Source organism: Diadema antillarum, unplaced genomic scaffold (genome assembly GCF_040938485.1).
Source record: "Diadema antillarum isolate AM-2024a unplaced genomic scaffold, OU_Dant_1.0 seq00000569_RagTag, whole genome shotgun sequence".
NCBI classification, from domain to species: domain Eukaryota; kingdom Metazoa; phylum Echinodermata; class Echinoidea; order Diadematoida; family Diadematidae; genus Diadema; species Diadema antillarum.
In genome coordinates, this window is record NW_027271507.1 from 325,491 (window position 1) to 341,497 (window position 16,007).

The 16,007-nt window shown below is 36.9% G+C and overlaps 1 protein-coding gene across 1 annotated transcript in view; it reads right to left on the minus strand.

Moving 5' to 3' along the window:
• LOC139735284 (slit homolog 2 protein-like) overlaps positions 1-16,007 on the minus strand; it is a 165,147-nt gene that overhangs the window by 31,829 nt on the left and 117,311 nt on the right. Inside the window, exons 14-19 of the mRNA XM_071646040.1 lie at positions 13,161-13,324; positions 10,976-11,126; positions 10,079-10,153; positions 8,384-8,455; positions 7,152-7,223; positions 215-286 (exon numbers count right to left, since the gene is read on the minus strand). Coding sequence (XP_071502141.1) covers positions 215-286; positions 7,152-7,223; positions 8,384-8,455; positions 10,079-10,153; positions 10,976-11,126; positions 13,161-13,324 — 606 coding nt within the window. The remainder of the gene's footprint in view (positions 1-214; positions 287-7,151; positions 7,224-8,383; positions 8,456-10,078; positions 10,154-10,975; positions 11,127-13,160; positions 13,325-16,007) is intronic.

Sequence of the window (16,007 nt, forward strand, 5' to 3'; positions counted from 1 at the left end):
TAAAATTCAGAGGCAATATCATTCCTAAATTTGACTGTCTTCATTTTTTTTTTACTCAACAAATAAACTGAAAAATATTCATATATAGATGAATACCTACTAAAATAACAAATGTAATAAGTGAAATGGAACAAATAAGAACCTCACTGACCACAACCGATTATCACAATTATGAACAAAGAGATATGGAAGAGAAAGAGATAGATGTACTCACAGTAATCTGACAGATCTCAGGCCGGTAAACGTCTCGTTCGTGATGCAAGTCAGTTTGTTGCTCCTCAGCATCCTGGGGGAGAAGGTACATAGAGGAGCACCAGGGTAAGTACCCTCACCACAGATTGGAATGATGGAGTATCCCATACATTACCACAAACACCTTCGGACCAAGTGTGGAATGTCTGTGTGTCACATTCCAAAAGACAGTCATTTTGTCTTACTTACCATCATGATGATTGAAAGCTAAGAAACAAAAATTTGTAACAAGATTTATGCTTACTCCTCTGACTCGAGTAGATCCTAACAGATTTTAAATCTAAAACTTTGCTAATATTTTGTGGTACATTCTCTGTGACTCTTTTGATTCAAATGTTTTTTGATTTGTAAATCTTTCATGGGCCATAGGTACATATGCTTCAAATCAATTATAAATTTATTTTATTTTCACTGAACTACACTTTGTATTTAATCTTCCCTTCCCCAATGTCACTTGAATCTTTATTCCCAATGTCACAATAGTTTATGAAAAAAATAAGTGATAATGATCAACAGACAACTCTTGGTATGAACAAGTGGGATACCACAATGTTGTAACTCATTAAATTATTGCTTTTCCACCGATATTTCAGAACTTTAACTTTTTCAGGACTGTGGAAAAAAAGAACTCTTTTGTAAACGGGATTTTGTTTGAGTGTGTGTATGTGTATGTGTATGCATATGCGTAATGCGTATGTGTATGTGTATGTGTATTGTGTATGTGTATGTGTATGTGTATGAAGTCTATGGCAAAACATGGTTAACATTTTTTCAGCTAGTTTGAAATTGACTCCTAACTTTGTGACACACAGGAAAAAAAAAAACAACATTATGTGAAAACAGAAAATCCCTCAATATTACTGTTTTTTCTTAATATCATGGTCAAAGAAAGATTAATATGACCCATGACATGATCACAGACATCGGTAATGGCAAGTAAATTGAAAACAAATAAGTTATGTCACTCACTTTGGATTAATCACTCCATTGTATATGTGTAATCCTTATGCCACAAAATTTCACTCGAGAAATCAGAAAGTAAAATTTAAACCATCCACCTAGACCAAATCTCCCACCATTTTCACCATATTTTGTGACAATACACTTTCATTAGTCAGCGCTTCACACGGTGCCAGTGAAGATGCATCATGTTTTCACCACTGCATGTACCAAGGTGATTAGTTAGCATTTACCATCATACCCAAACCACAAAGATCTTCAAATCAGTTGACCAGAATCAGTACATTGCCCGTTTATGTATGTACATATATATATTTACATATTCATATGCATGTCACTGTGTTTTAGTAAATGCATGCCGACACTTGTATACCATGAAGCGGGTTTCTACGGAATTCTTGAAATGTGTCCAAAAAACACAACAGGTCCTTTGAATTACAAATCTACAATGTCAACTGTTCTAAAACCTAGAGTTCTCTACCTCCAAAAGGCAAATGTACCTCTTCTAAAGTTTTTGTGTTCAAACAAGAGTCAAAATAGAAGCTACACAATGAAGATGTAAATTATATACAAAACAAAAATACCACAAACTAGTTGCAGGATGGAAATGACTCTTGTAAGATCATAGCATATCTGAATGTGCATAAAATTGTTGATCAATAGGCCTAAATTTGCATTACCTCCTCCAAGAAGTATAAAGCAGTGTTAAAGATGACATTTTAATTGCTTGAGGTCAATATGCAAATAGTTATATAAAGTGCTTTGGAAGCAAACGAATACTTTCCACTGAACCTAGTTTCCTTGGGTCATATCATCATTACCTCATTCACACTATTCATTATTAACCTCAAAACAATTTCTGCATGTAACCGTAAACTTGCACTCATGGTACACATTTGTGTGAAACACGGTTTGGCATGAAAATTTTTTACAGTGCAATTCACCTCATGGAAATATAAACTCATGGCATAATTTTTTCTCCCTCCAGATACATGTAGTTCCATCAGTTTTAGATATTGTTGTTAGTTTTGAACAGGTTACAATGAATGTGCCCATGTACATCAATTCAGGTTTTGTCCTACTTGAATATATCAAGGGACATATTGCCAAGACCTGCGCATCATACCTTTGATGATGAATGAAATATTTTCCATAGAAAGGTGATCATGGAAGAATATATACTTTAATATTTTTTTTTCAAGATGCAGTGTTCATTTTTATATATGGAGAAATGATGGTTGAAATTTTTCATGCTATGCAAGGTGGGCACAATGGATAAAAGAAAGGATGGAGTGAAATGACCAATACCTAATAAAGAATAATATGATGTGCATGATTTCTGTTTGCTGTGATAATTTCATGGGAAAATTCAACATTTTCAATCAATTTTCATGATGATGATGATGAGGATGATGATACTTTAACAATTCTGTGGATCCATTAATCAGTGCTTGCAGTCACCCAATTATAAGCAAAATATTGCAGTGCATTGTGGGATACTGCTGTCAGCAGCAACTTGGTTGTATGACTGACTTAATGGTCACTCACTTAAGGGTCACATGACTTTTGCATCGAAGAGGAAGCTGTGAACTCATCATACATTGAGGGCTTTGACGAGAGCCTGGTCATGGCTTAGTACCTTACCATTCATTTCATGATTTGTGCCAGGCAAATCTTTCACAAAATTCTTAAATCTGCAACCACATCACTGTATATGCATAGGTGAACAATGCCCGCATTATGTTTGTTTGTAGATCCCTGTTAATTAACACCTCCTTTCCATTCTTTGGAGCAGAATCCTATAGCAATAGAGATTAGAAATGATGTTAAGCCATTAGGTCCCACAGACCAAAAATATCGGGTTTGATGCTGTATTTGTTTTATAACATGGGGGGGGGGGGGTAGGCCTACTATTTATTGACAATATATCATATGTTGAACTAAAACTTCTCTATACTATTGCTTATATACAGTAGGTTGCAGATTCATCAAAAACCTCTAAATTGCAAAATTTACTTTTGATGCCTGAAATTCCTCTTTGTCTGTTAAATTAGCAAGATTTGTATTAAATTTTCTGATTAGGTACAGATTTTAGATATCAACCAGGGCTATCTAATCTCTCCAAAATCAAGATATGTAGTGAATTTCAGCGGTGCCAATATAATGACGAAATATATATCTGTTGCAAATTATCCCAGAAATCACTGTGTTCATTATGAGAATGGGACGGTCAAGAAATGACAGTCTTGCGGGTCAATTGACACATCTAGAATGGGGACTCACTGTGAACTAATGCTGAAAATCATCCTCTTCAAGCTCACTGGGCATGTGTGCACTGAAAAATGAATCCACTCAATAATACCATAAACATGATTGTCTTCCCATACATGTTCTCATTTATGAACAATGGTGATGATGATGACTATGGAATGATAAAAGGTGACACAATGATAATTTTGGATTGCTCTTTCTATTAACCGTTAAGTTGATGATATGAAATGAAAGCTACTGCATTCCTGGAACTCGATGCTTTCTTCATCTGCGAATGAGTGGGGTGAATCTCATTTTTGTTCTAAACGCAATGGCAATGTAGCAATTCTTGATGAATGCAGGCATGATGAGAGTGAAGAATTTGACAAAAAAACACTGTACTTGGCATCAAAATGGTAACTCCATTCAGCCATAGCATTTTATTTGCCCGTCCCTACAGGCAGGGACAGTTTACTTCTCCCCCCCCCCTCTTTTCTCCTTGTGATCGGAGGACTTCTCTTTACAATCACTACCTCAAATTTGGGGATTGCACCACATACAAACAGAGGCAAGCTGATGTTGACGGAAGCTTTATCGAAGAACAATAATTATGGCTCTAATGTTTGGAGCAAATAATCTAAACTCACACGGGGGATTGTTCTTTCAAACACAGGTTCCACCAGAAAGAGAGAGGAAAAAGGGGAGTCCCACCTCGGAGCTTTGGATATAGCTAAGATCTCTGTCCTCAAACGCAAACCTAAGCATTTTTTTTTTTCATTTTTTCATTTTTTTTTTAACAAGAAATCGGAAGCATATGAAATAGTGATGATGGAAAGGGGTTTAGTCGTCTGTGTGTAGAAGGGGAACTTGGGACTACGTCAGACTTGGGGGAGAGAGGGGTGGGGAGAAGAGTGTATGGGAGTTCTTTTCGGCAATGTTTGGTTCGAATCCAGACGAGCCGGAACAGGTGGGGGTAAAGCGGGGAAGGATTGTTGGAGCTGATGATGGGCATAGGGGGCAAGCTGAGACCGGTATAGGGGGTCACCGTGAGATGTGTTTGGAAAATGGCTTCATTGTTGGAATGAAATAAATGTCGCTGAATTGGCATGATGGGATATCTAAATGACACCAATCTCTCGCAGAAGGAGTCCATCTATGGAGGCTTTCATGAAAAGGTTAATATGGTTTTCTTACATTTGCCTTTCAGGTTTTTCCTTCAAAAAAAAATCAAATATAGTTTCTTCAACCTTTCTGTATAACTTCTACACAATATATGCTATTCCCTATGGATCACTTTTCACACATGAGTGTGCACTTAAATATTTGGAAACAAAACAATTCTAAGTGTAAAAGTTACAATTGTAGTGCTAAGTGGCAACTTGGATTGCACACTGTGATAAAATAGCAGATTCTTCTTTTTATCTTAAAATTCCTTTTAGTCTAGAGACTCATTTACATACTCAAGGCAACTTATAATTTGCATGAATGCATTCAACTTTATATCACACATTTAACTTAGAGGTTACATTTCTAAATAGAAAATAACAGTTCCTCCAAACTTTGAGAAATCTACCTTGTCAGTTAACACTCAACAGCTATTTAGATAGCTTTCCTACACCAATCTTTATGCCACAGGACATTGTGCTTTCAAGAACTTTATATTCAATAAATGCATTCTGTTTACATGATTGATATGACCAGGCTATGATGAAAATATATATGTGATTTTAAGACAGGAAAATATAGAATATATAATCATACACAGGTTTACAATGATTCCCATATGCTGTACTTGATGGACAAGCTCAAACAAATAAATATGCTTATACAAATGTATATAAATCAAGTCTCCTCTACATCACGTGCACATTGACAAGGTAAGTTCTGCTTCTTTAGTCTCCATTCACAAGTACCAGAGTTAATCAACAGTCAAAATCATAACAGATTGTGCCTCAAACAAATAATACAACAGCACATAAGGTATTGAACAAAAAAGATCATTCATGTCAAAATGAAATATTTTCTGAAACAAAATATCAACAAGGTGCTGTAGGAAAGAGAATCAAGACAATGGTTTTAAAAAGCATCAGGCAATTACAGACATCTTAATAAATCCCAACAACTAAATCCACACATACTGGGCAGCCCTGAAAGAGAAATGCATGAGTTAGCTGCAATGGAGGAACAATGAACAAAATAGAAAAAGAAACTAAAAAGGAAATATAAGCAAAAGGATATGTTAATATTAAAGATGATATAGTGAAGTGAGCAAGTGGGCCTAGAATAAAATTAAAAAATGAGTTCTCTGTTAGTGAGGGTGGTTCAAGATGCATTCATATGTTTCCTCATGTTGGGAGCTCTCGTAAGCAAGCCAAGATGTTGCACATCGGAAGACGAGAGTTAGTGTACCATGCCAGGCAAATAGACTAGATGCTGAGCAATGAGGGTAGATATTATGTGATGGTGCATTTTGTGACTGCGCAGAGTGAGATGTGAAGCAAAATACGAACCAGTGAGAGTCAAAAGAGAAAAAAAATTCCCACAACACAAGGTGGACAGAATGTATTTAGCAGATTTTATTTTTGATACACACCACAGAAATCTGTGTCACATTAGGGCAAAATGCTTTGTTTTTATTCTCTTAAAAGATGTACTGCAGTGTTTTCAACATCAAAAGCAATCAGTACAAATAGTTGATGTAATTGGTGATTTATAGGGATTCCATTTCATTATTTTGCTGATTGATATATCTAAATACCATGTGACATTTGATAGTGTCCAACAAGCAAAGGGTGAAAACGGATATTCAGTGGATCAACACAAACAGAATTTCATTCACCATGAATCGCTAAACACAGGCTGCCTCTGTCACTTTGTCAGAGAAGGAATGGCAGTGAAACTTCACAGCAAGTCAAACATGAATAATATGGTGTGGGCAATATAAGACTATATTCAACAGCACTTGCTTCTGATACCTCTCTTCTGTGCAGTCACAAATTGCAATGGTTGGTTAATACGGTTGCATATGTGATTAATACATTAACGTTTCCTGCAGGGCCAAGACTTCCCAGATTACCTGCACATACTTTGCATCAGAAATCACTTCTTGGCATTCTTCTTCTTTTTTTCATCTTTAATATTCATATCTAGCAGTCAGGAAGAAAAAGATTTTTTTTTCAAACTGGGGGGGGGGGGGGACAAATGGTATTGATGGTATTGTAAAGTCATTTTTTAAAAATCCCCTTTGATAGATGTATCACCACTTTGATGTACAGAGAAAAACTAATGCCTGCACGGAAACCCCTAATCATGTTTGGTTTGTTTTTAAATCATTAGACAATTCACAAATCTTTAATGGGATGATACAGATTTTGAACATATCATCCTTCTTTCTTCCTTTTTTTTTTATATGAAGGTTAACTAAGAAGTCTCAACTCATCAATAATCTGTCTGAAAAAAAGTGCATTCCATTGTATACCGCAGGAAAACATGGTGATAACAAAAAAGGAAAAAAATGAGCGATATGTCATAATGCCCATGAACAGCACAAAATGATATCATGAAAAAAAAAATTGAAAGAAAAAACAGAAGAAAGGGTTATATGAAGAAGAGATGGAGTCTCATGTGCCTGGCTATGATGGAGGCTGCTGTCAGGTTGACGTAACAGTCGACTGGAAGGTAATACTCACAGCGTCCGAAGGTATTTCAGTCCTACGAAAGAGCGCCCCGTCACTTTGCTCAGTTTGTTGTTAGTGAGCTTTCTTCACGTTTCCAACGAGCACACGTAAAAATAAGAAATACACGAGTATATGTATATATGTGTATAGTAAAGCACAGAAGATATTACGATACGAAACAAAAGAGATTAACTTGATTTTCGATACAAACATAAAAGCTTCACAAATCAGTCTACTCTTTCTAATGACATGTGACAGGAGTGCACTGTTCAGTTTCTGGGGAGAATGTTTGCTTTTTACTACTGCTTTTAAAACAAAAAGAGCTTTCACATAAACTGTTCATACACTCACATTTTATTCAAGTTTAAATTTATGGAAAAAAAACGGGGCACAACATGTAGTCAAATGCCATTATGCAAGAATGCACAGAGAACAAATACAGGACATGGGGATAGGGGCAATATGTCAAGGCAAACAAACTAGAAACACATTCTTCTTTTGCTCACAGGAAAAAAGTACTTCATCTCGTTTCATATAGTTTTCTATTGAAAATCATATTAGTGTTCTGTTACAAATCATTTTATCTCATCAGGGCATAGTTTTGACTGAATATCTAATTGAATCATCAGGTATATGTAGCAGTGTAGGATTGGTGGCATTACACATCACAAAAGAGTGACATGACTTCATACAACCTTCAAAACAGACAAACATTTAGCATGCACTAAAATCTACACAAGCTTCAAACAGGTACTTTAGTCAAGAGCAGGACAATAAACACATGGAGGAAAAAAAGAACAACATAAATTCAACTTGAAGTAGTAAATTGCACATTGTTTGAAAGTGGTTGGAAAGAAGGAATTGTTACGGAATGATTAATGGCACGACTCAGATGTAAGAACAAGTCACAATGGAAAAAATTATATCAATTTGGGTTTGTATTTAAACTTCAAATTCTTGACACAATTTATACCATCAACACATTATCAGGTAATATAAAGCTTTTTATCTCACAGAATTGCTACATTGTATTGAATTTGCGATCCTTGTTTAATCAAAGAGCAATTCCTTAACAATTTATGACACAATGCTTCTCACTAGATTTTGTTACTATCACTGTCAGATAAGGGGAACATTAATTATTGCCACACAGCTGTAAGAACTCACAGTAAAGCAATGGGATGGCATATATACATAGAGCAAAAAAAAAAATAAACACAGGTATGACAAGAAGAATTTCTTACAATTCCACGAGGGATGACGCTCCCTGGAAGGCCTCATCTTCTATCACCGAGATGCGGTTGTCACGGAGATCTCTGGGAGGGTGGATGACAAAGAGGATGCAATATTCAGAGGATAATAACCTCTTGATGACTTATGCATAGTTTGTGGTGACAAAGTGTGCATATTGAGGTATAAGATGTTCCCTCCGTGAGGACAATACACAGAACAAAACACTGGTTCCATGTTATAATGTGTGAGCTTATAGTATCTCCCCATGGCCATTGCAGAGTACATAAAAAACAGACACTTCTGGCTGCGTAGATACATAATAAATTAGTTACTTGATCAACAAATAGATTAGCAAATAAATTACTGAAAAAAAAATAGTTAATAGAGTGGCGTACAAACAACTAAATAAGTAGAAAAATAAGAAAATGAATAGAAAATAAATGAAATAAGCACGAGATGTATATGCACTTTAGGTAAGATGAAAAAAAGTAACATGGGCCCATTAATATGTTATAGATGGCACGTAGACTGTCTTGAGTACAACAAAGAAAAACATTTACACAAAATGAAAAAAATAATTCAAACAGTTACACCAGTAGGACAACAGTAATAATATCCTCTGAACTTGAAATCTCAATTCGAGAGTATTACTCTGATGCGTGACACTGGCTGAGCAGACAATGCGCCATGTTCGTAACACAAATTCAAACATTGAGAGCTTCTCATTACACAGGTAATCAGTCCACACACCATCGTTACATGCATTTCTGCTTGGGAAACACAAGTATGCTAATCCAATTAGCTTCTCTACACATGAGGAGACACACAGTCTAATTGGGACATTTTTTTTCCAAACTTGCTACCATCCCTGATTAAAACCCGGCCAAGAGTTATCATCGTTACGTGCTTTTCTGGCTGGCAGAAGCATGGACTGATCTGATTTGATTAGAGCATGAAAGAGGGATTGTGTGAGAGGGAGGAACAAAGCAGCACGATCAAGAGTAGAAAACTTTTTATCTCTTTTTTTCCTCAGGATCTGGAATTTTCTCCCTCTTTTTTAGGATGTAGACATGGCTGAGTTGTAAGTCTGGGATTTTGTTTTGTTTTATTGTTTTGTTTTTGTTTGTTTGTTTGTTTGTTTTTTGTCCATAGGTACCAAATTATAAATGTACACATCTGCAGGTTAAATTACAAACACTGATAAACTTTGGTATATCTGGAGGAAAAATGAATGGTTTTTGGGCAGCTGACAAATGGATTTCAGTTTACTTATTGGAGAAAACACACCGGTAAACAACTTGTTTAGATTGCACATGAAATTGTAATCTACACTGACATATGTATGAATAGAAATATAGTAATTTTCCACCAATACATGTTGTTGCACTGTAGATGGTAGGTACAAATCACCTCTTCAGTAAAGATATACACTGTGCTCCTCTTTATGTGGACTGACTATGACTTAAATTTAAAAAAAAAGAAACTCTATGTAAATGCAGCGTTTAAGGAATAAGCCATATGATAATTTCACAATATATCAAATTTACAACAAGGGAAAAGTGTTCCACTTTAACATTCACCACGAAAACACGGAGCAACCATTTTCTCATAACAGAAAATGTATAAGTAGATTACAAGTAGGGCATTTCAGTCATTAAATTGAGAGAGACAAGCAAATTGATGTACACTTTATACATGATACTCACAGGATTTTAAGGTTGGGTAGATTGCTGAACTTTCCATCAGATGAGATGCGAGAAATCTCATTCCCATTGAACTTCCTGGAAAGATAAAGAAATCAATAAACATGCTTCATTATTGTTTTGGGTTTTTGAGTTTCCTTTTTTTTCTGGGGGGGGGGGGTCTTCTTGATTGATTTTGTAACTGTAACTTCTTATGTGACTAATATACTTACATTTTTTATGAAAATTTGACTTTGACGGAAATGTTGTCTTGTGAAGGAAATTCTGCCCCTTTGTGAACACTGTGTGACATGCATACTTTAGGTAAACTTACAAGTAAAATGATGTGGGTTTTTTTCCCTTGTGCCAACATATATATTTTGTCATAAAGTGGATATACTTCTGTAGATACCACATAGTATAGGATGAGTAAACACAGTGATGTTACTTCACAGACATACAGCATCCTTATACGACAAATACAATTGTGCTGTCCTTTATTACTACAAAGACAGGGGCATTAATTAAGTCAGTTTTGGGTCAAATATGACACTTTGAAAAAAAATAACTGTAAAAAAAGAGAAGACTTTTCTGGTATGATAAAAGAAAGTCAGTACATATCATCCACACTAATATGTAATAAATGAAATTGTGAATGTTAAATCACTGCTTAGATAACAGGCTGTAGATGATATCAATCAATGTTTTCAGTTAGAAAAAAGATGTTATCAAGATATAATAAATTCCATATCCTCCATACCATTTTTAAAAAAATATGTGGTATAGTTTGAAAGATTCAAAAGAACATATTTGTGTTGGTTTAAAAGGTAACAGATTGAGACAGTAGGCTATGGGTGATAATTTCAACTGATGCTTGTGGGGAAGAAAGGATGCCATGTTATGCAAATCATCATCACTCACAGTTCAGTGGTGTACATAGGGATGTTGTCAGGAACAGTGGGGAGTCCCCTGCCGGAGCAATCCACGATGCTTCCCTGGCAGTTGCAGGAGTCTGGGCAGTCAAAGTCTATGAAGCACTCCCCAGCACGCATTGTACGGTAGTACTCCGAGTCTGAAATGGGTGAAAAAAAGGGGGCGTGAGCAAAGACCATGATGTGTCTTGGTCAAAAGCTTCAAATAGGAAAGTAATTTAAAAATTTTGACACTTCTTGATTCAGCAAACACATGTTTTTGTGGCTCTGCCCAAATGGGCGAGGTTTGTTTTCACTCTATGGGAACAAAAAACTCTATCAAGTCATTTTACCTACAAGGAACTGCTTCACGAAAAGCAATATTCAATCACTGTAAATCTATCATACAATATCATAAAAATCTACAAAGTAATGAACAACAACTCAATATCAAAACAAAGGAGAAGTAACTTGATACATGAGCATAACATGTGGGTTATCATGAGAGCTATGCAGCAATACTTAAGAAGAATTTAGCCACAAACAACTCTTCATATCACACTCTCTATACCATCTCAAAGTTTGGTTCAATCAGAATTCAAGTGTTCAATTCCTCTGAGATTATTCATCAGTCTCTTTCATTGGACGGCAAATGAGACTCCTCAGATTTGCACTAAATTTCCTCAAAAACCATTTCCTCTTCTCGTCAAGCATTATACCTGCACTAGAACTAAAGCCCCACAGCGGGCTGGGAAACCTAATGAATACAAATTGGACATTTCCATTCTCTTTTGCTTCACTTTTCTGTCAGGATGCAGAGTGGTAGAGCATGTTTTGTCCGTTTCCATCAGATCAGGAAATGGACTTGCCATCCATATAGATGCAAATTACACCAAAAACCCTTCTTTTTCGCAGAACGGAATGCGTCTTCTACTCCCCATTATCTAGATGTGAGTTCGCTGAACACTGGATGGTTGGGGGGGGGGAGATGATTAGATCAAGGGTATGGTTCTGGGGAACGTTTTCGCCGGGAAGCCTTTGATACGACCGGATAAAGTGGTACGGCATCCAGCTTCGAGAAATTGATGAGGACATTACGTGCTGGTGAGAGGGTGGGGGAGAGGCAAAGGAAATGAACGCGGGATTTTGTTTATGACGGTATCTTTTCAAAAAGCTTTAGTGAGGGAGATGAGCTTCATTCAAGACTTTGTGAGAAATGTGGAAAGGAAGACATGTAGGGACAGTAACTGCACTACATTAACCAGTTGAGGACGGGCTGATTTTGCTACAACACACATTTCCCATATATACTTGCCCACGTATACTCGGGACTTGTCCTCAACGGGTTAAAGAGTGCTTCATTTCCATTTGAAATAATACATACCTAGAATCATCAATGCATATTACTTTCATGTCATTTTTATTTCAGACTTATCATATACCTTCTTATCACAAGAACTATGTTGAAGTACATGTACTGTCATGCAGAGAAAAAGAATGTCCATATTTGTGACATGCAGTAATAAGGAGGGACAGAAATGGTTATGTTTCATTACATACTGTATGTAAAACAGTGTCATTGTATCTACTTTTGTAATCAGTTTCTACGATTCAAATTGTATGTTAAAAATTGAATACTTTTTGCCGAGTGATGTGTATTGTACTTTGATGTGAAATATGAGAAATTCAATTCAATTTAATCTATGAAGATTTTGGAAACTTTATTTGTTCATCAAGGCTTTCAATGCTTCAAATAACCAAGAATATGATATCTGTAAACTAATCTGAATGATATATCGATACAGATAGATTTTGATTCATCCAGGTAAGTCCAGTCAAACAGATTTAATTTACATGCTTTTTGTCTGAATAATGTTTTTTTTAATGTAAATATGAAGTTATATATCCATGTAACTACAAGAAAAAGGCTATCATAAAATCAAGTTTGATATTATCTTACAATACATTATAACAAAAACATCCATCACTTATACATTCTTATTTTTTGTGAGGCACTAAAATGGAATATCTAAGGGAAGGACAGAAAAAAAGTCAAAATATGTGCAGTACTTAGACAAGACGAGGACATCTTGAAAATTGCATCTTTACAAATCATACAAGTATCTACAGATATGGGCACTTTCTACAACCTCCTTGTCCATTCACATATGCAGTGTACATGGTTTTGCTTGTACCTTTGCACTTGTATTTGATGGTCTTCATCTTGGAGATGCGTTTCCGCTCCATGCGCTTAGGACCAGCACACCGTGCGCCGCTGGTCTCCACTGGGTTGTCGTTCAGGTACTGGGCCAGCCACCGCAGATTGCAGTCACAGATGAGGGGGTTACGGGCGAGGTGTCTGCAGCGGTGAAGGCCATGAGGACGGAGGGATGGACAGAAAGATAGAAGGATGAACAGATGGATGGATAGATGGATGGATGGAACAGATGTTGGCACACAGGATGACAACATAATGACAAGAATTAAGGAAATAGTGAGGAGGAAAAGAGAGGAGATTGGAACAAGAAATAAAACTTTTACCGTCATCTTTAAATGCAACAAACAACTATGCCCTACATAGCAAACATAAAGATCACTGAAGTCTGAATAAAGATAACATTACAAAATATGAATTCAAGACTCCAAAATGGGCGAAAATGTCCACACTGCAAAAATTTCCACTTTTACAGTATTCTACTAAAACTTGATATACATGTGTGTCACACAAAGCAGTAGAGAACTGCAACAGAAAGACCAGAATGAATATAAACACTTCATGAGATCTGAATGTACCACTTTTTTTTTTTTTTTTTTTTTTGCTGTCGTTTAAAACTGCTTGAAAAGTCATAGTTATCACAGGGCAAAAATGATGAACCTTCCTGCCTAGCTTAAAGAAAGGTAAATGAGGGAATTGGCAGAATCCCAAACACCCTTCTACTGATGGGCCATCGTTTCACACCTCATAGCTTCTAACCAGACCTTTTTAATGGGCCCTATACATGGCCCACCTTTGGGAAGCGTTAGAAAAAAAAAAAAGGGGGGGGGGGAGGGAGGGTATTGATGATCTTAGGGTGCTGCTACAGACTGCAAAGCTCTAAACATTCCCAAGGTCTCTTTTCATCTCTATGGCTTCTGCAGTGTCAAAGGCCTGTCCCTAATCTCTCGACGTATTTAGCGGGTCTTTGACGGTTTTAACACCCGTGCTGTTTGCCTGCGTCGGCTCATGCAGGATTAACCCAATTAAAGCCACATTTTGACACATGTGGGCTATGTATTCAATACTTTGCCCTGCATGGGTCATCAGTTAACTACAGTAAAAAGATGTACATGCTGTAAGTGAGGTATATACATAACTGTTTCGATCCTTGAACACAGCAGAGCTGTGAAAATCCAACCATGGAAATGATTGTTTTGATTGTAATGATGATAATGATGTACATTCAGGAGACACGACATTTGCTCCTGCGACAATTGCTCCGATCTTATTTTCTTGAAGGACTTAGGATTAGGGTTGTGATAGGGTCTTAGGTCTAGTTTGATGTGAGGATAACGATTTGGGTTAGAGTTATTGCTGTGGATAGAATCTATATCTGGCTTAGCACGCAGATATTTCGCGGGAGCAATTGTCACGGGAGCAATTGTCGCAGGAGCAAATGTCATGGAAACGTTCATTCCACAGATTATTTTATTTTTGCAATATGACTGCTAACATCTATGTGTGCTGCAGATGATCTTGGATGCACCTGTCTCAAACAATCTTCTGAAGATATGAAATTTACTTACAAACTTCAAAAGATCCAGCCATACATGACATGTACCGCAGTGCAATAAAAGCAATTACACACCATTGATCTTTCAAGTTTCAAGTTTCAAGGTCTTGCTCAAGGCACATGCAGAGTGCTTGTTGCAGAAATGAACCTACTGGTTGACACAGCTTAAAATTACATAAAAAGGAAACAACTGATAGATGGGTGCATGGATCTCATTCAGGCATACTAGTACTACTTGTATGCAGACGTGTCCAATTTCATATCAACTGGTTCGAAGGCATCGGGCTCTGTTAAACCCTTTCTTTGCCAGGGACTTTGGACAATGTGTACAATATTATATTAAAGGTTTTCTGTGCAATCTATACTTGGAGTACACAAATGGTTAACCCTTTCTGCACCAGGGACTTTGGACAGTGTGTACACTGCTATGGGATTTTCTGTGACAATTGGCGCTCAAAGCACGCAGCATGATTAAATATCTTTCGCATCTGTCATCCACCACGTCTGATTCAGAAACTGCACCGTCCCTAGCTGTCCACAGTTTCGATCCTTTCTGGGGAATGGAAGCAGCCGTACTCGGGCGGACGCAAATCCCTCTCGAAAATGAGGCCTACAAACAATCCATCGCTGAGAACTTCTGTCACTGGTGAGTTCATCAGTGCATGGGAACCAGTCTTGATCTCCTAATCTGCATTTGCTATCTCCATGGGTCTACACAATCATTTATTCATTAACTTTTTTTTTTTTAATTTGTTGTCAGTGTAAACAGATCTTCCCAGGGACTCATGATACAGGCATCTACATCTCTGGTGTTTGTGGAACCTGATTCCCCTCCACTTCAGACCCTTAGTCTTTCTCTCTCCATTTCCTTTTCTCAGCTAGTAGCCCCCTCAACCCCCCCCCCCCTTCCATTGCTGCTACAGCATGTCATGATCAACTGCTAACTGCTATCGGAGACAATGAATGAGTGAGACAAACATGGATTGGATTCACGTGCATAGAATACACAAACAGAGCAGATGAAGAGGGAGAAAATGAAGAGAGAGAGAGCGTGTGTGTGTGTGTGCATCGAGAGAACGGAAAATCTTGATTCTCACATTACTACGAAAAAGGAATAGTTGCTGTTATCACTGTAACCCTCACTATGTTCAGAATACAAATGTACCTGCAGCAAATATGCAAAGACAGTCATAGCTCATATTCTCACGCTCTAATAAGATTTCGTAATTTGAAGATAGAGGTAGGATCGCATGAGATGTGAAGTTACATATT